This window comes from Jaculus jaculus, chromosome X, assembly GCF_020740685.1.
Source record: "Jaculus jaculus isolate mJacJac1 chromosome X, mJacJac1.mat.Y.cur, whole genome shotgun sequence".
In the NCBI taxonomy this organism is placed as follows: Eukaryota; Metazoa; Chordata; class Mammalia; order Rodentia; family Dipodidae; genus Jaculus; species Jaculus jaculus.
The window spans coordinates 126343710-126368503 of NC_059125.1; the positions used below are offsets into that span (position 1 = coordinate 126343710).

The 24794-nt window shown below is 46.4% G+C and overlaps 1 protein-coding gene across 6 annotated transcripts in view; it reads left to right on the top strand.

Annotated features, from left to right (window-relative positions):
* Positions 1 to 24794, top strand: part of Bcorl1 (BCL6 corepressor like 1) — an 88566-nt gene that overhangs the window by 28314 nt on the left and 35458 nt on the right. For all 6 annotated transcript variants that reach the window (XM_045140268.1, XM_045140272.1, XM_045140267.1 and 3 more), the window contains 4 exons: positions 6399 to 6489; positions 6758 to 10042; positions 18703 to 18868; positions 21919 to 21999. In XM_045140268.1, coding sequence (XP_044996203.1) covers positions 6399 to 6489; positions 6758 to 10042; positions 18703 to 18868; positions 21919 to 21999 — 3623 coding nt within the window. The remainder of the gene's footprint in view (positions 1 to 6398; positions 6490 to 6757; positions 10043 to 18702; positions 18869 to 21918; positions 22000 to 24794) is intronic.

Here is a 24794-nt window from a genome sequence, read left to right on the forward strand (position 1 = left end):
TGCTCCAGGGCTTCTAGCTACTGCAAATGAACTCCAGATGCATGTGCAACCTTGTGCATCTGGCTTATGTGGGTCCTGGGGAAGCACATTTGGATTCTTTGGCTTTGCAGACAAATACCTTAACCGCTAAGCCATCCCTCTAGCCCCTTTCTTGATATTTAAACTTTTGTTTTGTTTTTTAAAACTGGGTGTGGTGGCACACACCTTTTTTTTTTAATATTTTAATTTTATTTATTTATTTATTTGAGAGCAACAGACACAGAGAGAAAGACAGATAGAGGGAGAGAGAGAGAATGGGCGCGCCAGGGCTTCCAGCCTCTGCAAACGAACTCCAGACGCGTGCGCCCCCTTGTGCATCTGGCTAACGTGGGACCTGGGGAACCGAGCCTCGAACCGGGGTCCTTAGGCTTCACAGGCAAGCGCTCAACCGCTAAGCCATCTCTCCAGCCCTTGTTTTGTTTTTTGGAGGTAGGCTGTCACTCTAACAGGTTGACCTGGAACTTGCTGTGTAGTCCCAGGTTGTCCTGAACTCATGATGATCCTATTTCTGCCTCCTGAGTGCTGGGATTAAAGGCATGTGTCACCATGCCCAGCTGAGTTTTAAACTTATTTATTTGTATGTGTGAGAGAGAGAGAGAGGCAGAGGGAAAACGAGCATGCCAAGGCCTCTAGACACTACAAATATACTCCAGATGCATGAGCTACCTTGTGCATCTGGCTTATGTATACTGGAGAATTGAACCTGAGTCCTTAGACTTTGTAGGCAAGCACCTTGACTGCTAAGCCATCTCTCAAGCCCTGATTGTTAAAGTTTTTTTTTTTTTTTTTTGAGGTAGAGTTTTGCCATAGCCCAGGCTGACCTGGAATTCACTATATAGTCTCAGGGTACCCTCAAACTCACAGCAATCCTCCTACCTCTGCCTCCCAAGTGATGGGATTAAAGGTGTGTGCCACCACGCCCAGCTGAACTTTTTTATTTTTTGGTTTTACAAGGTAGGGTCTTGCTCCCGCCCAAGCTGACCTGGAATTCACTCTGTAGTCTCATGGCGATCTTCCCACCTCTGCCTCCCGAGTGCTGGAAGTAAAGGCGTGCACCATCACATTTTTAATCAAGTAATTTATTTATTTGCAGTCAGAGAGAGAGAGAATGGGCATTCCATGGCCTTTAGCCACTGCAGATGAACTCCAGATGCACGTGCCCCTTGTGTATCTGGCTTATGTGGGTACTGGAGAATCAAACCTGGGTCCTTTGGCTTTGCAAGCAAACACCTTAACCGCTAAGCCATTTCTCTAGCCCCAGCTAAACTTTTTTATTAACAGTTTTCATACATGTATATAACGTATTTTGATTAATTCCTCTCATTACCTTATTTTGTCCCCCCTCCTCAGCTCCCTTCCACTGAACCCCTTATTCTCCAACTAATCCCTCTTCTATTTTGATACCCTTAATATATATATAAAACTATATATATTATACAAGATGTATATATGTACATAAAATATATAGTTTTATTTATTTATTTATTTGAGAGACAGAGAAAAAGAGGCAGACACAGAAATAGTATGGACATGTCAGGGCCTCCTGCCACTATAAACAAACTCCAGACAAATGCTCCACTTTGTGCATCTGGTTCTATGTGGGTCCTGGGGAATTGAACCTGGGCCATCAGGCTTTGCAAATAAGTGTGTTTAACTGCTGAGCCATTTTTACAGCCCCTCAAAATATATTTTTATTTATTTGCAAGCAGAGAAAGAAAGGGAAAGAGAGAGAGAATGGGTGAATGGGGCATCTTGATACTGCAAATGTAACTCCAGATGCATGCACAACTTTGTGCATCTGGCTTAACATGGGGGCTGGGGAATCAAACCCAGGCTTCCAGGCTTTGCAAGCAAGCACCCTTATTTTATTTATGTATTTTTAAAATTTGTATTTCATTTATTTGCAAACTGGGGGGTGGGGAGGATGGATGCACCAGGCTCCTGGCACTACAAACTCCTGATGCATGTGCTACTTTGTGCATCTGAATTTTGGGGGGTACTAGAGAATTGAATTCAGGCTCTCGGACTTTGCAAGCAAGTGCCTTTAATCACTGAGCAACCTTCCCATCTCCTAGTTACATATTTTTTTTTTCTTTGAGGTAGGGTCTCACTCTGGTCCAGGCTGACCTGGAATTAACTATGTAGTCTCAGGGTGGCCTCAAGCTCTCGTCGATCCTCCTACCTTTGCCTCCTGAGTGCTGGGATTAAAGATGTGTGCCACCACGCCTGGCTATATTTACACGTTTTTTTGAAACAGGATTTTGCTATATGGTTCAGGTTGGCCTGGAACTTGGGATGATCCTCCTTCCCCAGCTTCCTAATTACTGAGATTACAGGTGTGTGTCACCAAGCCTGGCTTCACCCTACGTAAAATTCATCTTCACACTCACCTTTTCTTTTCTCATTTGAAGAACTTAGAGTTGGGAAATAAATGTATATCTGGAGGTGAATCCTTCAAATTAGGTTGTATAAGCCTGGCCAATTTAGCTGTACCTGAGGTCTATAGATATAGATAGGGGATATGGCCTTTCTACTGGGTCCATATGGTCAGCTTGAGTCCAACCCCAGCTAACTCTACTCGTTTCCTTGCTTCCTAGCACTAATTCATTTCTTCATTTATTAAAGTGGGCTGGAGAGATGGCTCAGCATTGAAGGTGCTTGCCTGCATAGACAAACAACCCGAGTTTAAGTCTCCATTACCCACATAAAGCCAGATGTACAAAGTGACACATGCATTTGGAGTTCATTTGCAGTGGCTAGAAGCCCTGGTGTGCCCGTTTTCTTTTCTCTATCTCTGTCCACTTTAAATAAATAAATAAACTGTTACCAAAAAAAAAAAAAAACATTTACTGGACACAAAAATATAACACCAGTAGTCTGGGCACATTGCTGGTTAGTGCTGTGGAGCGGCATTTGCACATCCTGTGGGGTCTAGATATAAGGATGATAATTTCCCGGGGAGTGTGAGGAGGCAGTGCCATCTAAGCCCAGACTGGAGGCCTGAGTAGAGTTGGAGGTGAAGATCAGTAGGTATTTCCCGTGATGTGTAGAGGAGGTCCTGGCTGGAGTGGAGGGGTTGCTGGAGAGGGGCTATGGGTCTTAAGGCAGGGAATGTGCAGGGGCTGGACAGTAAGGTGCCCCATGCATTCTGGCTTGAAAATTTCCCTTACGAGTTGTCTGGGCTCAATGGGAACTGAAAAAGATCCAGTGTTGACAGTGGTATTAGCCTGTAATAATTAGAAAAATGGCCCTGAAAGGTGGTGGCTGTTTTTGGTTAAGTCCAATAAAGCCTTGAACATACCAATCCACTGTCTTCTGGTAGAAAGAAACAGTGGGATTGATTTGCAGTCCCAATTGAAGCCCGTTTTGACCTCCTGCTTCCCCCCTCGCCTGTACTCTCATAAGCCTTGTGTAGTTGACCCAGGTCTCCTGCCCTATTAACCATTCCTGTTCCAGAATCCAGTGTAGCAATTCAAACATTTGCTCAGCTCTATGTCCCCCCCTCCCCAGCGGATTTGAAACATGGCCACACACATTTTCCCACGGCTTGGGGGCTGGCATTGAGGCCTGGGGAGTAGCCAGTATGGCTGGGCCGCTGCGACCACCAGAGTTTCTCTGTGCTTCCTGGTGGCTGCTTGCTTGTAAGAACAGGGCTTCTGCTATGCAGCACCATCTCAGGATGGGTAGGAAGGAGCCCAGCAAGGGGGAGGGGAAAGGAGCCTGGTCCGGAGGGGAAAGAATGTAAACAAATAGTGCCTTCCCATGTGGAGTTGTAGAGCCACGGGCTGCTGCGATTTCCCCTCACCACCACCATCCTCCCTTCAAACCATCTCGGGCAAGTCTAGTGAACACGTGTTTTCCTGGCCTAAGGAATATTTAGGTCTTGTGTTTCTGGTCTTCCAGGAGTTGACATAAAAGTGTCTCTTCCTTTTCCCTGCTGTCCTCCCTTTCCTCAAAATCCCCAACTGCCTCTAAAGTCCTTGTCTTACAGTCATTTCCAGCAGTGGAAGCCAGCTTCTCCCAGCCTAGCTGCCTTTTAAAGGGGACAAGTCTTTTCCCTTGATTAGCCTCTTCAGGAGAGGTGGGGAGAGTCCTGCAGTGATCCCCCTTACCTTTTTTTGCTTCTCTTGCACCAGGTATAATTCAGGAGTTCTGTTTCCATGGGAGGGAGGGAATTAGTTATTAGCAAAGTGCTTTTCCTTACCGGGTTGCCTACAGGCACCAGGACTGCCCTTAGACTGGAGTGGCTGGTGACATAGGGGTTAGCTGCCTTGGAGCTCTGATGAGGTGCCAAAGAAGGAGGGTGACGCCAAGCACGGGGCACACAAAGCGTTCAGTCCTGTGCCTTGCCCAGCCTGGATACTTGCAGCTTTATTCTCTTTAGCCGCTCCAACCCAGGCCACTGCCCTTTTCATATACTCCCTAGGGCAGGGTTAGGATATTCTTGCTGCATTTCAAATGCCAACCTTGAGCTGGGCGTGGTGGCGCCCGCCTTTAATCCCAGCACTGGGGGAGGCAGAGGTAGGAGGATCGCCGAGAGATCGAGGCCACCCTGAGACTGCATATTGAATTCTAGGTCAGCCTGAGCTAGAGTGAGGTCCTACCTCGAAAAACAAAAACCAAAAACCAAAACCAAAAAAAACCTTGAGTGGTGTTTGTCCTCTCTGACTTTATTTTCCTAGTCTGATTTATTTCCTTCCCTCCTCCTTCCCTCCCTCCCTCCCTTCCTTTTTCCAGGTAGGTTCTCACTCTAGCCCAGGCTGACCTGGAATTCACTATAGTCTCAGGGTGCCCATGAACTCAACAGGTCTCCTCCCAACTCAGCCTCCCCAGTGCTGGGAAAGGCATGTGCCACCACACCTGATTCCAAAGTGATATATGTGTGTGTGTGTGTGTGTGTGTGTGTGTTTTGGTTTTTTGAAGTAGGGTCTCACTTTGTCCCAGGCTGACATATATATATGTGAGTGTGTGTGTGTGTGTTGGTTTTTCGAAGTAGGGTCTCACTTTGTCCCAGGCTGACCTGGAATTCACTCTGTAGTCTCAGAGTGGCCTTGAACTCATGGTAATCCTCCTACCTCTGCCTCCCAAGTGCTGGATTAAAGGCGTGCACCACTACGCCTGGCTTCCAAAGTGTAATATTTTCTAAAGATTCTTACCTGAAATTGGAGAAGTCTTTTTGAGCAAGGAGAGGTACAGTGGAGTTTTCCTGTTCTGAACTTTAGCTCTTACCTACAGGGTTATACCAATCTGAACTTGGAGTCTGTCATCTCAAGGGCCTCCCTCTGGGATGGGAGTGAATGTGGTGGCGCTGAGGCCAAAGGGAGAGTGGGAGCTAGCAGTGAATTGGGAGTTGAAGGGAGGGTGCTGGCTGGAGCCAGGTAGAAGGGAGACATGTCTCATTGATGGAAAGAAGGAGTAGATTTTTTTTTTTAAAGATAGGGAGGGTGTCATGTAGCTGAAGCCTTGAGGTCTTAAACTCCTGGTCCTCCTGCCTCCACCTCCGAAGTGCCAGGATTATAGGAGTGACTGAGCCAGCACATCTGGCTAGAAGTAGTATTGATGAAGTGTTCAATTACCTGGTGGCCTCAAATCAGTGTCATTGTATGTGTTGATAAATGTGTATGGACCATAGATAAGCCTATGAGATGGATAGGTGATGCAGTTTAGAATGAACTTGACACAGTGAGGTTGGTGACTTGATTTGGAAGAGGTTTACCCATGTGGCATCTTTAGCCAACTTCTAGCATGGACTTGAAACAAGATCAGATTTAAAAGTAAAAACAGTTTGCTTGCCTTTTGAGGGCAATGTCCTGTGCATCCTGGATGATCACCTTCACAGGTAAGTGCCAGGGGAGTGGTGAAGGTCCTGGCCTGAGACTCCTGGAGAGCAGCCCAACAAGGGAAGTTCAGACTCCTTTGAAGGAGCTTACAAGGCTGAGCGTGCAGGTTATGTTTTGCTGTTTGGATTCCCGCTAGAGTTCTGTCGTCCCCTCAAGCCATGACAGGAAGTGAGATAGGAGAATTTTTTTTTTTTTTTTTTTTTTTTGCGTCACCAGGTGAGCAGAGGGCCTGCTACAGAAAGCTACATTGGTGGGGCTGGAGAGATGGCTTAACAGTTAAGGCTCTTGCCTACAAAGCCAAAGGACCCAGGTTCGATTCCCCAGTACCCACGTAAGCTAGATACACAAGGGGGTGCATGCATCTGGACTTCGTTTGCAGTAGCTAAAGGCCCTGGTTTGCCCATTCTCTCTGTGTCTGTCTCCTCTTTATCTTTCTCTCTGCTTGCAAATAAAATGAAAGCTACAATGGTTACAAGACTGAGTCTCATGTCTCTTTTCTGGTTGTGTCTCCCATGCTAGAAGAGCACCTCTTTCTGATGAGGAGTCCACGACAGGTGACTGCCAGCACTTTGGATCTCAGGAGTTTTGTGTCAGCAGCAGTTTTTCCAAGGTAAGGTGTTTTGTGTTATCACTTGCTGCACACTGAAGGGTGGAGCTGAGCTTCTTGGGCCAGATTCCTGGCCTGCCACCCTGAGAAGGGAAGCAAAAACGGACAGGGAATGTCCCAAGAGTTGCTCTAGGTGGGACAGAAATTGGCTGGTTCCCTGCCTTTTGCCTCTGCTAAGACCTAGCTAGTTGAATTGCAGAAAGGATCAGCAGTTGCCTCTCAGGGGTCTCAGGATGCTTGCTAAGATGGGCACACTGTTCTTTCCTTGCAGGTGGAGCTCACAGCAGTTGGAGGTGGCAGCAATGCCCGGGGGGCAAACCCAGATGGCAGTGCAACAGAGAAACTTGGGCACAAGTCCGAAGATCAGCCTGATGATTCCCAGCCCAAAATGGACTATAGTGGGGGTGCAGCAGAGGCTGAGGGCCTCCTTGTGCCCCTGAGCAGCCCAGAGGACGAGCTTAAGCTCCCTACTCCTGACAGCACTGAGCCTGGCCACAGCAGGGCCAGCTGCTCCTGGACTCCGCTTGGCACCCAGATGAGCAAACAGGTTGACTGCTCATCAGCTGGGGTTAAGGCTTTAGACTCTCGGCATGGTGTTGGGGAAAAGAACACTTTCATATTGGCAACTCTTGGAACTGGAGTCCCTGTGGAGGGGACCCTGCCTCTGGTGACCACTAACTTCAGTCCTCTACCGGCACCCATCTGTCCCTCTGCTCCTGGTTCAGCCTCTGTTCCTCCTTCTGTTCCGGATCCATTTCAGGTTCCCCTCTCTGTCCCGGCCCCTGTGCCCCATTCAGGGCTTGTTCCTGTCCAGGTTGCCACTTCAGATTCAGCCCCTTCCCCTCCCCTAGCACCAGTCCCTGCTCTGGCCCCAGCGCCACCCTCAGTGCCCACTCTCATCTCTGACTCGAACCCCCTCAATGTCTCGGCCTCCGTCTTGGTGCCTGTGCCTGTGTCTGCTTCCCCTTCAGTTCCAGTTCCGGTGCCCCTGTCAACTCCTGCTCCGACTCCTCTCTCAGTCTCTGTTTCTGCACCTCCCTTGGCCTTGATCCAGGCTCCCGTGCCTCCTTCAGCTCCCACTTTGGTCCTCGCTTCTGTCCCCACTCCCGTTCTGGCTTCAATGCCAGCGTCCACACCTCCAGCCGCTCAAGCCCCTCCATCCGTGCCGATGCCTACCCCAACCCCGTCCTCTGGCCCCCCTTCTACCCCTACCCTCATCCCCGCCTTTGCTCCTACACCAGTGCCTGCACCCACCCCGGCCCCAATCTTTACTCCAGCCCCCACGCCCATGCCAGCTGCCACACCAACTGCCATCCCCACCTCAGCACCCATCCCGGCCTCCTTCAGTTTGAGTCGAGTGTGTTTTCCTACAGCTCAGGCACAAGCTATGCAAAAAGTTCCCCTATCTTTTCAGCCAGGGACAGTGCTGACCCCTAATCAGCCACTGGTGTATATCCCACCTCCAAGCTGTGGGCAGCCACTCAGCGTAGCCACACTGCCAACCACCCTGGGAGTCTCCTCCACACTTACACTCCCTGTCCTGCCGTCCTACCTGCAGGACAGGTGTCTTCCAGGTGTGCTGGCTTCCCCAGAGCTCCGGTCTTACCCGTATGCATTTTCTGTGGCCCGGCCTTTGACTTCAGATTCAAAGTTGGTGTCTCTGGAGGTGAACAGGCTCTCATGTACTTCCCCATCTGGTAGTACCACTGCCCAGCCTACACCTGATGGGGTTTCCGGGCCTTTGGCAGATACTTCGCTCACCACTGCTTCTGCCAAGGTGCTTCCAACTCCACAGCCTTTGCTGCAGGCCCCTGGTGGGAGCTCAGGCCCACCTCACCCCACGAAGATGTCAGGTGGCACTGAACAGCAAACAGAAGGGACTTCCGTTACCTTCTCTCCCCTCAAGTCACCTCCACAGCTGGAACGAGAGATGGCTTCTCCACCTGAGTGCAGCGAGATGCCCCTCGACCTCTCCTCCAAGTCCAACCGCCAGAAGCTTCCATTGCCCAACCAGCGTAAAACACCTCCCATGCCTGTGCTGACGCCTGTGCATACCAGCAGCAAGGCTCTCCTCTCCACAGTCTTGTCTAGGTCTCAGCGCACAACCCAGGCTGCTGGCAGCAACGTTACCTCCTGCCTGGGCTCTACGTCCTCACCCTTTGTTATCTTTCCTGAGATGGTGAGGAATGGGGACCCAAGCACCTGGGTGAAAAACTCAACCGCACTGATCAGCACCATCCCTGGCACGTACGTGGGCGTGGCCAACCCAGTTCCCGCATCACTGCTGCTGAACAAGGAGCCTAACCTGGGCCTCACTCGAGACCCTCGCCATCTCCCCAAGCAGGAGCCCATCTCTATCATCGATCAAGGAGAGCCCAAGAGCACTGGTGCCACGTGTGGCAAAAAAGGCAGCCAAGCCGGTACTGAGGGACAGCCAAGCACAGTCAAAACCCGTTATGCCCCAGCCCGCATTGCCCCTGGGCTGCCGGGGTGCCAAACCAAGGAGCTATCTTTATGGAAACCCACAGGATCAGCAAACATGTATCCACGGTGTTCTGTCAATGGGAAACCCACCAGCACCCAAGTCTTGCCTGTTGGCTGGTCACCATACCACCAAGCATCTTTGCTTTCCATTGGCCTTTCCAATACCGGGCAACTGACTCCCAGTCAGGGAGTGCCCATCAGGCCCACCAGCATTGTTTCTGAGTTTTCTGGTGTACCATCTCTTGGCTCCAGTGAAGCTGTACATGGACTTCCTGAGGGGCAGCCACGGCCCGGGGGCCCCTTTGCTCCAGAGCAGGATGCTGTCACAAAGAACAAAACTTGCCGAATTGCTGCCAAGCCTTATGAAGAACAAGTCAATCCTGTCCTTCTGACTCTCAGCCCTCAGACAGGGACCCTGGCGCTGTCTGTTCAGCCTAACAGTGGGGATATTCGAGTGAACCAGGGGCCTGAGGAATCAGAGAGCCACCTCTGCTCTGACACCACTCCTAAGATGGAAGGTCCCCAGGCAGCCTGTGGCCTGAAGCTGACAGGAGACACAAAGCCCAAGAACCAAGTGCTGGCTACCTATATGTCCCATGAGCTGGTCCTGGCTAACCCCCAGAACCTGCGCAAGATGCCTGAGCTGCCTTTGCTACCTCATGACAGCCACCCCAAGGACCTCATCTTGGATGTGGTTCCAAGCAGCAAGAGGGGCTCCAGCACAGAGCTGTCGCAGCTTGGAAGCCAGGTAGATCTGGGTCGGGTAAAAATGGAGAAGATGGATGGTGACATGGTCTTCAATTTAGCCAACTGTTTCCGGGCCGATGGCCTCCCAGCAGCTCCGCAGAGGGGCCAAGTTGAAGCTCGGGCTAAGGCTGGGCAGGCTCGAGTGAAACGGGAAAGTGTTGGGATCTTTACTTGTAAGAACAAGTGGCAGCCTGATGAAGAGACAGAATCTCTGCCACCCAAGAAGGTGAAGTGTGGCAAAGAAAAGGAAGGCGAGGAGGACCACCACCAGCAGCAGCAACCACCACAAGACAAGCCCATAGTCCGGAGTTCCCTGGGATCCAAGGTGAGTGTTAGTGTGCTGGCTGAGAGATATTGCTGGGCTCTTTCACTTTGCACATTTCAGCATTTGCTCCTGGGATTCCTGGGCAATGTTTTTGAGCACATGTGTGAACTGCACCAATTAGAAGGCATTCCTTTTCTAACTCGCATCTTCCCTGCAGGGTGGCTTTACCTGGAGAGGGGCTGTCTCATTCTGTAGGACATAGGAAATGATTCTGTCCTGGGATCCAAGGAAACCATTGTCCCAGGTGATGTTGGAAGAAAGCAAAAGAAAGTTATTAGTGAGGGAAACCAATTACTCATAGGCTCTTCCCTGAGGAACCACCCTTCCTTGTACTTTAACAGGATGACTGACCACTGGCATTGAGCATTTGGGGTCCTAAGAAAAGAGAAGCCTTTGATAGGGTCAATTCTTGTACCAGTAGGAAAATCTACTCAGCGTTTGCTTAGTCTTGTAGAGGCAGAGCCTGTTTAGTTTCCAGCTTAATCCACCAGTTTCCTATCTTTTACATGCTTGAGGTGGCAACTTTGGGCTTTGGCACATGGTACCTTGGTGTTGATTCATAGTAAGTTATAGACAGGGCAAGAAGATGTGTTGGAAGCACTGAACTTTAATCCATGGGTCTTCCTATGGGGATCCTGAGGCCTTCTTCCTGCGTGCTAGGCAAATGCTTTGTGACTGAACTACATCCCCAGTCTTCTTTTGAGACAGGGTCTCATTAAGTTGCATAGGCTGGCCTTGAACTTGCAATCCTCCTGCATCACGCCTCCCAAATTCTGGATTATAGGAGTAAGCTACCACACCCAGCTGAGAATTTGTTGAGGCAACAGACCTCTTTTCCAGAAATACAACCTTAGAACTTTTCCAATATCAGGGGGTTTGTAGAACTTCTCTAAAGGCCACCTATACATTCCAGGTTAGGAACCCTTGGAATATAGTACTCAAGAGGCAGTGGCAGAAGGACTGCATGTTCTAGGCCAGCTACATAGCAAGACCTGGTCTCAGAAAACCAAATCAAACATCAACAAATCATCAACAACAACAAAACCCAACCCCTGGCATGGAGTTTGGATTTTTTTATTTAATTTTAATTTTATTTTATTTTATTTTATTTTATTTTATTTTATTTTATTTTATTGGTTTTTCAAGGTAGGGTCTCACTCTAAGCCCAGGCTGACGTGGAATTCACGATGTAATCTCAGGGTGGCCTCGAACTCTCGGTGATCCTCCTACCTCTGCCTCCCAAGTGCTGGGATTAAAGGCGTGTGCCACCATGCCTGGCTAGCATTTGGAGTCTGTTCAGCAACATCACATCCACATAAAGAAAAGACGAAGTAGGAATAGTAGTGTACATAACATTTGGTCCGTCTACCTGCAGTCTGACCTTGGTAATTATAATCATGTCATGATCATTACCATTGAACTCCTACCATATACCAAGTGCTTTCTATGTATGTTATCTAATTTAATCCTTACAATAACCCTCTGAGATAAATGCTCCATGTGATTTATAAGAGACAAAATGAAGCAGAGGCTCAGTGAATGTTCCCCAAAGTTACCTAGCCACTCAGTGGTAGAGCTCGAATTCTAACTTGGCTCTCATGGGATCCAAAGTCTGTCATTCTTCTTGACCTGGACCACTTTCACTGAATGTTTAGCAGGTATTTCCCCCCCCCCCACATTTCTTATTTTTATTTGAAAAGCAGGTACTTTTTGAATAGCTACCTGTGTCAGTCCCTCCCACGCAGTGAGAATGTTTTCAGGAGGATGCTGTAGTAGAGTGGAGAGGGGGATGCCCTCTAGGACCAGACACAGAGCCCAAGTTTGAATTTCCTAGCTGTGTGACGTTGACTAAGCTAGCTACTTATTCTCCCTCACCCTCAGTGCTCTCATCTCCATAATGAGACACATGGTGATAGTCACCCACTGTTGTTAGAAAGATTAAATGATTTGATGATATAAAATGTCCAGAATGGATAAATCTTGGTTGGGCATGGTGGCACATGCCCTTAATCCCAGGACCCAGGAGGCTGAGGCCAGCCTGGACTACAGAGTAAGTTCTATGTCAGCCTGATCTAGAGTAAGACTATACTTCAAACAAAAACATAAATAGCCAGGACTTTTGGCACACTCATTTAATCCTAGCACTCAGGAGACAGAGGTGGTAGGAAAGCTGTGAGTTTGAGGCCAGCCTGAGACTACATAGTGAGTCCATAGGTCAACCTAGGCTAGAGTAAGACCTGCCGCAAATAAAAAAGAAAAAAAAAACAGAATAGACAAATATTTATTTGCAAGGAGAGACAGAGTGAGAAAGGAACAAGAGAGAGAATGAGCACAAGAGTCTCTTGCCACTGCAGATGAACTCTGGATGCATGCACCACTATGCATCTGGCTTTATGTGGGTACTGGGGAATTGAACCTGGGACATTAAGCTTTGCAAGCAAGCACTTTTAACCACTGAGCTATCTCTCCAGCCCAACCAATCTATAGAGACAGAAAGTAGCCTCGTGGTTGCCTACGGCTAGAGAAGATGGAGTATAGGTATAGGGTTTGCATTCAGGGTGATGGGAAAGTTCCAATACTGGGCAAATGGTGTTAGTTGCACAGTGCTGTGACTTACTGAAAACCATTTCACTTAACACTTGAAGAAGTGAATTATAGGCATAGCTTAATGATGCATTAAGGTTAAATGAGGTGCTATACAAGTGATTAAAAGAGTACTGGGCCCATAGTAAGTGTTTAGTTAGCATTAGTGGCTGCTTTTATTATTACTAGTATTTCAAACAAAATGGTATTGGTCCCTGTCCATCGTAGAGTTTATGATGTTGACTTAATACCAGGTAGGCATGGTCCTTCCTTATATGAAATGAACAGTTCAGTGGGCCCACTAAAAAGTGCAGAATCAAGTTATAGGATTAGCAGAGTGACAAGCAGTCCTTAATGCCCTTTTTTCCCAGCACTCGGTAGGCAGAGATAGGAGGTTTGCTGTGAGTTCAAGGCCACCCTGAGACTACATAGTGAATTCCAGGTCAGCCTGACATAAAGTGAGACCCTTCCTTGAAAACCAAGGGCGGGGGGAGAAAACAAGAAATCAAATAGTGAATGAAACAACTGATAAATGTATTAGAGTTCTGTAAAAGAGCAGATCCAGTAGAATGAATATGTGTTATAAAGGGATTTATTAGATTAGCTTACCAGATATGAGCTGGGAAGTCCATAAAGCTGGATAGAGGCCAAAGGGTCTTGAGAACCTAGGAGCTCCTCACTCCGAGGCTGGCTGTCTTCAGTCCATGTTGAAAGGCTGATTATTCAGGGCTCCAGTGTGTCCATTAAGGACTGTGAAACAAGGGCAGTGAGGTGAAAGGCACTGTGTTCTCTAGAGCTTTGTTATGTATAGTCAACCACTGGAAGGACCACCCACTCTGGAAAAAGACCTTCCTCCCTCAGTCCTTCCTGGAAAGGCTTTCTATGACCTGCCCAAGGGGTGTGTCTCTTACTTGATTCCTAATCTGATCAGGTTGAAAACAGAATTTAACTGTCATAATCTAGCCCTAGGTTTAATATTACTAATACTATCTCAATCAATATCAATCACAGTAGAGAAGTAGAAGAAAGAAAAACAAATAGTATTTGTGTACATGTGCATTAACATCAAAATATGACAAACACAGCAATGACAATCCTCATTTCTGTAAGGGGTCATGTTGCCTTAGCAGTAACTACCTTCTTCTACTAATTCTGTATTTTCTCCATCCTCAGCAAGTACCTCAGCAGGTGTTGGTTCTTTACTTTGGTCCTTTTCTCACACTTTCATTCTGAAGAGTCTGGGCCATTTAACACCCTGACTTGATTGAGTTGTTGAAATTTCCCATTAACCTTCATCACATGACATGGTAACACCAAGAGATGCCCTAAAGGAGCTCCTGCACTCCAGGCATACTCTTCTTTACCTCTATTGTAGAGGAGCACTTCAATTTCACCCTGCTAGCATTGTAAATCCTTTCTTAGTCTGTTGACTCAAAATGGCCAGTGGTTTCTTAGATTCCAGTTCAATGCAATGTTCTTTGTGCCTCCTGGCAGAAGTATTCCCCACTATGGAACTAAGACCTGTAGGCTAGTGGAGCATACAGTTATGGGGACAGGAAGCAAAAACTTGGCTAGTGTGTCACTTGGGGTGATGGTGAATGGTACCATTTCCAATTTCATCCCTTAATTCCTAGACCTGTGAGTCCTGGCTATGGGAAAATCAATACCATATATTGGATGCTGACTCAGAGCCTTCTGGAGAACCCTGTCCTAGCCCTTCAGGCTACTGTCACCTAGATGACACTGTAATTGTTTCTATAAAAGGACATTCCACTGTTCTGTCAATCCAGCTGCTTCAGGATAGTGGGGAACATGGAAAGACCTGTGACCCCTTTGAGCATGAGCCCACTGATGCATTTCTTTTTAAAATTTATTTATTTATTTATTTATTTATTTTTGAGGTATGGTTTCCCTCTAGCCCAGACTGACCCGGAATTCACTATGTAGTCTCAGGTGGCCTGGAACTTATGGCGATCCTCCTACCTCTGCCTCCCTAGTGCTAGGATTAAAGGCACACGCCACCACACCCGGCTCACTGCTGCATTTCTTTGGCTATGAAGTGAGCTCCTTGATCAGAAGCAATGCTGTGGAATACATGATGGTGAATAAGACATTCTGCATGGCCATTGTTGCAGTCCGGTTCGCATTGCTGGTAGAAATCACCCAACCAAGAGTAGCTTCTGGGAAAAAGAGGTTTATTTTGGCTTACAGGCTCGAGGGGAAGCTTCACGATGGCAGGGGAAAACGATGGCATGAGCAGAGGGTGGACATCACCCCCTGGCCAACATAAGATGGACCACAGCAACAGGAGGGTGTGCCAAAGACTGGCATGGGGAAACTGGCTATAAAGCCCTTAAGCCCACCCCCAACAATACACTCCCTCCAGGAGGCATTAATTCCCAAATATCCATCAGCTGGGAACCTAGCATTCAGAACACCTAGGTTTATGGGGGACACCTGAATCAAACCACCACAGCCATGGATGATAGTTTTGTCAGAAGCATTACATGCAGAAAAGGCAAGTCCATACCCAGAATAAGTCTTTGTTCTAGTAAAGATAATGCTGTCCTTTCCTTAATGGAAGTAGTCCAATGTAGTCAATATGCCACCAGGCTGGTGGCTGGTCACTCTGGGGAGTGGTGCCGTATGAGGGACTCAGTGTTGGTCTCTGCCACTGGCAGATTTGGCACTCAGCAGCAGCTGTAACAAGGTCAGCCTTAGTTAATGGAAGCCTATGCTGTTGAGCCCATGCATAACCTCCATCCCTACCACCATGGCCGCTCTGTTCATGGGCCTGTTGGGTAATGACCGGAATGATCAGGGAAAAAGATTGACTGATAGCCATAGATCTGGTTCTATTATCCACTTGATTATTAAAATCATTCTCTGCTGAAGTCACCTTTTGATGAACCTTTACATAGGACACAAGTATCTTTACATCCTTTGCCCATTCAGAAAGATCTATCCTCATACTTTCCCCCAGTTGTCTTTTGCAACAGTTTCCAATTGTGCTCCTTGCATGTCCCTGACCATCTAGCCAAACAGTTGGCTATAGCCCATGAATCAGTATATAATTGCAAATCTGGCCATTTTTCTGTCCAATAAAAATTCACGATCATGTGCACTGCCCAAAGTGCTCCAGTTGTGAAGCTTTCCCTTCACTACTGTCATTCAAAGTTGTTCCAGAAAGGGGCTGTAGTAATGCAGCTGTCCACGTCTGGGCGATGCCTGTATAGCATGCAGATCTATCTGTAAACCAGGGCCTAGTTGTCTTCTCTTTAGTTGATCATAGGGTATACTGCATGTTACATGGGTGCATATTTGCAGACCAAAGGCATTGTAACAACATAAGCATTTGGGCAACTTTTTCTTGAGACTTAACGCTGGCCTTCATGACTGCTCAGGCCTTATCATGTATATATCACTTCCATTTGATGATGAACTGCTGCTGTGCACATCTAGCTTTATGTAGTGGTTATTATCTCATTGTTGGGGCACAATATACCACCAGAAGCAGCTTATAGAAGGACAGGGTTTATTTCAGTTTACAGTTTCAAGGAAAAGTCCAACAAGATAGAGAAAGCATGGCTGGATCAGAAAGCCAGCATCACTTCTTCACTTTAGCAGCAAGGAAATAGAATGCAGTAAAGCATCAAGAAGCAAGGCTGGATTGTTAATACCCCAAGGCCCAAACCCAGTGGCACACCTTCTCCAGCAAGGCTCCACTTTCTAAAGGCACAACCTTCCCAAATAGTGCCACCCTGTGACACATGAGTCTATGGGGGAATATTTTTTACATTCAAACCACCACAATAGGCAAACTACGATTAGGAGTTAATTCAGAACATCTTTAGGGCATGGCCAAAAGGCAGAATAGTTTCCTTTCACCTACCCAAGGGGCCTCAGAATCCTAAAGGGCCTAAAGGGTTCTGTTTAATTTGATGCTGGGTGTGTTTTATTGTCTTCTCATTCTTTGAAAAATATTTCCAAACTCTGTTGTCCTGAACATTGGTCTTTCTTGATCTCCCCACCTTAACTTTTCACAGAAGTTGGAGTGTACAATGTATTTATTTATTTCACAATATATTTTTACTTTCATTGCTACCTTCGCAGAATATACAGATACAATCCCTTTGGATGTTGTTTTATTTTTTTTAATTATTTAATTGCCAAGGAGACAGACAGACAGACAGACAGACAGACAGTAGACACGTGAGGTCCTCTTGCCACTGCAAACTAACTCCAGACACATGTGCCACTCTGTGGGTCTGTCTTTATGTGGATACTGGGAAATCAAGCCCAGACTGCAGGTGTTACAAGCAAGTGCCTTTAACCCCTGAGCCATCTCCCTAGTCCATATTTTACTTGTTTCTATCTTGTTTCGTTTTGCTCTGTTTTTTTTCAAAGTAGGGTCTCAATTTCACCCAGTAGGACCTGGAATTTACTCTGTAGTCCAAGGCTAGCCTCGAACTCACAGTGATCCTGTTACCTCTGCCTCCTGAGTGCTGGGATTAAAGGTATGTGCCTGGATGCCCAACTTTTTTTTTAAGCTTTCTTAGGAAGTAAAAGTTAATTATGTGTATTGAAAGATCCACCTAAAATGATGCTCAGAAATAAATAGGACATGTTCAAACTTATGTGCATTTAACTTTATTCCCCCTTGACTTAAAATAATAATTTTTCTCTGGACATACCAGAAGGTCAGATTTTACTCAGCTTTTCTCCTTCCTCTTTCCTCCTTTGTTATTTCTGTCTCCTAACACTGGTTCATAGGACCTACCATCAAGCAAAGGAGAAACAAAAACAAAAACAAAAAAAACTGAACGTGCCGGGCGTGGTGGCGCACGCCTTTAATCCCAGCACTCGGGAGGCAGAGGTAGGAGAATCGCTGTGAGTTCGAGGCCACCCTGAGTCTCCATAGTGAATTCCAGGTCAGCCTGGGCTAGAATGAGACCCTACCTCAAAAACCAAAAAAATAACAACAACAACAAAAAACTGAACGTAAATTTCAGCTTAATCCTTTGTGAATAAGGAGCAGGATGAGTTCATGGGATGGGAGTAATGCTTGGAGTCTCAGTTTCCTCATCTGTTCAGTGGGATGTTAGCTTTTCCTTTTAGAGTGGTTGGGACAATAAAATCAAGATAGAAATGAGCCTTTTGGAAAGCTGAAAGTGCTACAGAGTAAAAAACATAGCCTTATTAACCATGCTTGGACCTTTTCACTGAGTTCATGGGAAGGTGGGAATTGACACTGTGTAGTATTTTTTTTTTTTTTTTTTTTTGCCTGAGTTGAATCTGTTTTTTTTTGGTATTAATTTACACATGAAATCAGAATTTTTTTTTTTGACTTGGCCATACTAAGACCTATTGTCAATTGTTGTTGTTAATATAATACCATTCAGAGTGAAGTTATTTGAACCATATAGTTACCCAATTTGTAGAAGGGACGTTTTTTGTTTGGTACCTGTCTTTGTACCTTTTAAAATGACTGTGTGCTGAGTGGCTGTGAATACATATTCTTTAGAACTTTTGAAGGTGATGGTTGCAGTGCGAATGCCTGGGGAAACAGCAAGGGCAATAGATTCAGCCCAGGAGAGGCTCTGGGCAGCTCATGTCCACATGTTAAAAACAGGCATGTTGCCTGGCATGATGGCATATGCCTTTAATCCCAGCACTCGGGAGGCAGAGGTAGGAGGATCACTGTGAGTTCGAGGTCACCCTGAGAATACATAGTGAATTCTAGGTTAGCATGGGCTAGAGTGAGACCCTACCTTGAAGGAAAAAAACACAAAAAACCAGGCATTTAGGGCTGGAGAAATAGCTCAGCAGTTAAGGTGCTTACTTGTAAAGCCTGATGGCCCGGGTTCAAATCCCCAATACCCACATAAAACCAGATGCCCAAAGTGCATGTGCCAGGAGTTTGCAGTGGCAAGAGGCCCTGGCATGTCCATATTCTCTCTCTTTCTCTACCTCCTGCTTGCAAATAAATAATAAATATAATTTTAAGAGAGGCATGTGGCCTGTTTCTGGTAGAACATTAAGAAGTGAAACTAACCTCTTTTTCTGCCTTTGTACAGTGCCGGAAGCCACCTGGAGACTCCCAGGAACCCACCAAGAAAAGCCCCAGGGGGGCTTCAGATTCAGGAAAAGAGCACAATGGAGTCAGGGGAAAGCACAAGCACCGGAAGCCAACAAAGCCTGAGTCCCAGTCTCCAGGAAAACGAGCTGATGGCCAGGAGGAAGGTAGGCCCCAGCAGACCCAGGCCTCTGGCCTGGGCTCCAGAGGGCTCCAGTGGTGTTGGAGAGAAGAATTCCGAGACTGACTAGAATTGTGAGCCTTCCTCACTATGGAAGGAAGGTAGAATTGGCACCTCTGATGTTGAAGGCTGGTGAAGGGGGAGAATAGGTTCTGTTCCCACATACTAGATAACTGCATTCCCCCCCCTCTGTCTTTTGTTTTGTTGTGTTTTTGAGGTACGGTCTCACTCTGGCCCAGGCTGACCTGGAATTCACTATGTAGTCTCAGGGTGGCCTCGAACTCATGGCGATCCTACTACCTCTCCCTCCCGAGTGCTGGGATTAAAGGCATGTGCCACCATGCCTGTCTTGATAACTGCATATTCTTAAGGATGTATGCTGAACAAGGTAGTTTGCAGAATGATGGTAGTCTTACAACAGAGTTGCTAGCCTATTTCTCTGAGGAAGAGTCTAGGTTTAATGAAATAGCTGGAATGAGAACTTCAACTAAAAATAGCAGAATGAAGCAGAGGTAGGAGGATTGCTGTGAATTCGAGACCAGCTTGAGGCTCCATAGTGAATTCCAGGTCATCCTGGGCTAGAGTGAGAGCCTACCTCGAAAAACAAAACAAAACTATATATATATATATATATATATATATATATATATATATATTTATTTATTTATTTATTTATTTATTTATATATAGCAGAATGGGGGCTGGAGAGATGGCTTCTTGGTTAAGGCATTTGCCCGCAAAGCCAAAGGATCCCGGTTCGATTCCCAGGACCCACATTAGCCATATGCACAAGGGGGTGCACGTGTTTGGAGTTCATTTGCAGTGCCTGGAAGCCCTGGCACACCCATTCTCTCTCTCTCCTTTCTCTCAAATAAATAAATGAATAAAATATATCAAGAAATAGCAGAATGGAACTGGGTGTGGTAGTACATACCTTTAATCCCAGCGCAGCAGGCAGAGATAGAAGGATCATTCTGAGTTTGAGGCCAGCCTGGACCTACAGAGTGAGTTCCAGGTCAACTTGGGTCAGAGTGAGACCCTACCTTGAAAAAACTGAAATGGGAAAAAAATAGCAGAACGGGGCTGGGCATAGTAACACACGCCTTTAATCCCAGCACTAAGGAGGCAGAAGTAGGAGGATCACTGTGAGTTCAAGGCTAACTTGAGAATACATTGTAAATCCCAGGTTAGCCTGGGCTAGACTGAGAACCTACCTTGAAAAAAAAATAGCAGAATGGAAGTTCCTTATACTATTTTCTCTACCCTTTGGTATATTGAACAACTCCCATTCTAAAATGATAGAAACAAATTATTCTCTAATTAGCTAGAATTAGAGACAGACAGACATACCAAACCCTTATTATCATTTACAGACACAAGGCATCTCTGGGGTGGGGTGGGATATATATTTGACCTCTGTATTCTGCCAAGGATGGTCCTTTAGTATCATCATCAGCTAGAGAGCTTAGGCATTCCTGGCTACAGAAGCCCTTGTTCATGTTCTTGCCCATAGTCTGTGACTTGCCTCTTCTAGTCAACTCTTCCATATCAGTTTCCCTCCATCCACCACTTCCTGTTCTGGCTACCTGCCTCACCCCAGTAAGATTCATTGAGATTGCTCTTCTCTGGGATGTGCTCCAGTTCAGGACTTGACAAAGGTGCCTTCTACTTTCTGGCATGCTGTTGCATTGATTCTGAGGATTACCTTTATGGGTGTCAGCAAAAATGATCCAACTCCTACTTTTCAAAACCCATCAGGGAGCCAGATGTAGTGGCACACGCCTTTAATCCCAACACTCGGGAGGCAGAGGTAGGAGTGAGTTTGAGGCCACCCTGAGACTACATAGTGAATTCCTGTGCTAGAGTGAGACCTTACCTCGAAAAACCCCCCAAAAAAGAAAGAAAGAAAGAAAGAAAGAAAGAAAGAAAGAAAGAAAGAAAGAAAGAAAGAAAATGAAACCATCAGGGAGGGCTTGTATGGATGGTACATACCTTTAATCCCAATCCCAGTACTTGGGAAGCTGAGGCAGGAGGATCGCTGTGAGTTCAAGGCCAGCCTGAGACTAATTCCAGGTCAGCCTGGGCTAGAGCAAAACCTTACCTCAAAAAAAGATGAAAAAGGAGCCGGACGTGGTGGTACACTCCTTTAAATCCCAGAACTTGGGAGGCAGTGGTAGGTGGATCATTGTGTGTTCAAGGCCACCCCGAGACTACATAGTGAATTCAGATCAGTCTGAGCTAGTGTGAGACCCTACCTTGAAAAGCCAAAAAAGGCCACCCTGAGACTACAGAGTTAATTCCAGCCTGGACCAGAGTGAGACCCTACCTCAAAAAACCAAAAAAAAAAAAAAAAAAAGCCAAAAAAGAAGAAGAAGAAGAAGAAGGGGCTGAAGAGATGGCTTACTGGTAAAGGTGCTTGCCTGCGAAGCCCAAGAATACAGGTTCGATTCTCAAGTACCCACATAAGCCAGATGCATAAAGTGGCACATCTGGAGTTTGTTTGCAGTGGCTAGAAGCTCTGGAGTACCCATTTTCTCTCTCTCCCCCCTTCTCTCTTTCTCTAAAATAAATAAAAATAAAATATTTTTTTAAAAAAGAAGAAAAGCCCATCAGGGAAATGTTCATTCTTTTTTTTATCTTTTAAAAATTATTTTTATTAACTTCCATGATTATAAAAAAAATCCCATAGTAATGCTCCAAATGTTCATTCTTAAAGAGACAGACAGATAGCAGCACAAGGGGAGCCAATAGGGTATGCCAGTGTAACCACACAATCAACACAAACCTCCTTTTTTTGAGGTAGGGCCTCACTTGAGCCCTGGCTGACCTGACATTCACTATGGAGTCTCAGGGTGGCCTCAGACTCTCTCAGCCATCCTCCTACCTCTGCCTCCTGAGTGCTGGGATTAAAGTTGTGCACCACCACATCCAGCACGAACCTCCTTTTCATTTTCCCAATTGACTATCTCAGGAGAGCTTTCTGGTTTGTAGATTCTAATTGCGAAATTTCTGCCTTCTGCCCCTAAACCACTTCAGGCTCCTTGGAAAAGAAAGCAAAGAGCAGTTTCCGTGATTTCATCCCCGTGGTTCTGAGCACGCGGACACGCAGTCAGTCTGGTGAGTAAGACCGATGCAGTGGCCTTATCTTGGCATCTCCTATGAAGAGAGAGGTAGGCTTGGGGTTGAGTGTATCTGTCATTGATGCTGGTAGAGAGTTGGGAACTTTCTTCCCTGGGCCAAGATGCCAGGCTCCTTGCTGAGATGAGAGCTCTGGGTGGGAACATCACTCACAATTTTAGTTTTATTATTATTATTACTATTATTTCTTTAAATTTTATTTATTCATTTATTTATTTGAGAGAGAGAAAGAGGCAGAGAGAGGGAGAGAATGGGCACTCCAGGGCCTCCAGCCACTGCAAAAAACTCTAGATGCATGTGCCTCCTTGTGCATCTGGCTTACATGGGTCCTGGAGAATCGAACTGGGATCCTTTGGCTTTGCAGGCAAATGCCTTAACCACTAAACCATCTCTCCAGCCCTTACTTTTTTTTTAAGATCAGGGATTTGGCATTCCTTGCTTGAAAGTCAATGGTGGAAAGAAGAAAGAAAGGTCTCTGACATTCAAGAAACTACTTCAGCTCCAAACCTTTATATCTTGTGATTATTGTAGACCATCTCAAGCACAGACATTGAACCTGTGGGCCTCAGGCATCCTCAGAATTTTTTTAAATTTTTATTTATTTATTTTCAAGCAGAGAAAGAGAGAGAGAGAAGAAAGAGCAAGAATGGTCACACCACGGCCTGTAGCCACTGCAAACCAACTCCAGAAGCATGTGTCCCTTGTGTATCTGGCTTACATGGGTCTTGGGGAATCGAACCTGGGTCCTTTGGCTTTGCAGGCAAGTGCCTTAACCAATAAGCCATCTCTCTGTAGCCCCCATCCTCAGAATTTTTTAAAGACCATTGAATTGCTAGGGAAGGCACAATCACTTTTGGTACACTGAATTCATATCCGTCAATACCCAGAGTCTAAAAGAGGTAGTCTTTTTCAGCATCTGCTGGCTCCATTGCCCCCATTCACCTGATTTCCATGTAAGTTGAATGGAGCAGAGAAATGGGACCCAATAAAAACTCAGTGATCTTGGGCTGGAGAGATAGCTTAGTGGTTAAGCACTTGGCTGTGAAGCCTAAGGACCCCGGTTCAAGGTTTGATTCCCCAGGACCCATGTTAGCCAGATGCACAAGGGGGTGCACGTGTCTGGAGTTCGTTTGCAGTGGCTGGAGGCCCTGGCGCGCCCATTCTCTCTTTCTCTCTCTGTCGCTCTCAAATAAATAAATAAAAATAAACAAAACTAGGGCTGGAGAGATGGCTTAGCAGTTAAGTGCTTGCCTGTGAAGCCTAAGGACGCCAGTTCAAGGCTCGATTCCCCAGGACCCACGTTAGCCAGGTGCACAAGGGGCCGCATGCGTCTCGAGTTCGTTTGCAGTGGCTGGAAGCCCTGGCGCGCCCATTCTCTCTCTCTCTCTCTCTGTGCCTCTTTCTCTCTCTATCACTCTCAAATAAATAAATAAAAATAAACAAAAAATTTAAAAAATAAACAAAACTAAAAAAAAAAATTAAAAAGTGATCTGACATGCTATTACCTGGCATCTCAGCACATGGCTAGGACAGTGGTAATTGGGGCTTCTAATAATGGCCCCTAAGCCTCACAAAATCCTCAAGTATCCTCTGAATCATCAGGGAGTGATTATATTAGGGCCAGTCCCATTTTTGTGTTAAACACATTATCGTGTATTAGATTCTTTGAAAATTGGTGATCCCTGTGTGATCTCTGTGGTGATTCTGTGTTAACCAGAATATTAGATTAACTAGAACACTTTGTTCCCTACTTGGTCCATATAACACAAAGTTTACTGGATAGTTACTGTGTTTAGGAGTCCTGACCAACTTGAAACTGATCAATGGTGACTCTGTCTCCCAACTGTTTCTTTCTTCTGACCTTGCTAGGGTCCAGGGATTATTGAGTTAACAGCTTGGCCTTGGGGGGAAAGATGGTGTAGTCTTGCTTCCAAGGAAGGTGTCAGATCTGTCTTGTAAAACCAGGCCAATTTCGTTGTTAGCAGAGTAGAAGGTGAATGGGGAGGGAAATAGCCCATTGGCAGGGTGGCCTAGGAGGATAGGAAAGGTACCATCTGACCTGTAGTGATCAAGAATGGGGGGAGGGTATATGCTTGCCCAGCAATGAGAAACAGCTTCACTGGGTGGAAGGAGGGACCAAGGAGAAAGTACTATCCCTAAACTCTCTGCAACTCAGTAAGAGATGGAGTCTTTATTGATTGATTGATTTTTTTTTTTTTTTTCTCGTGGTAGGGTCTCACTCTAGCCCAAGCTGACCTGGAATTCACTATGTCGTCTCAGGGTGGCCTCGAACTCATGGTGATCCTCCTACCTCTGCCTCCCGAGTGCTGGGATTAAAGGTGTGCCCCACCACACCCGGCTTGTTTGTTTGTTTTGAGGTAGCTAGCTCTAGCTCAGGCTAACCTGGAATTAGACTCAGGCTGGCCTCACAGAAATCCTCCTACCTCAGCCTCCAAAGTGCTGGGATTTGGGACTGGAGAAGAAGGTTGAGCCGCTTGTCTCCAAGTGCTGGGATTCAAGGTGTGGGCTGTCACACCCAGCACGATGGAATCTTTTTAACAGAGGTGGGCTTGCTGCCTTACTTTCCAGTCATTGTGACGCTGCTTTTGTGATGATTCTGCTGGGCTCCGTGGTCTGTTAGCTAGATTGATGAGACCAAAAAGTGAGCTAGGACTAGGGAATGATGTCAGTCTTGCCTCTCTCAACTTTTAATTCAGCCCCACTTCCCAAGCAGCAGGGACCTTTGTTCTTTCCTGCCACCCCACTCCAATACT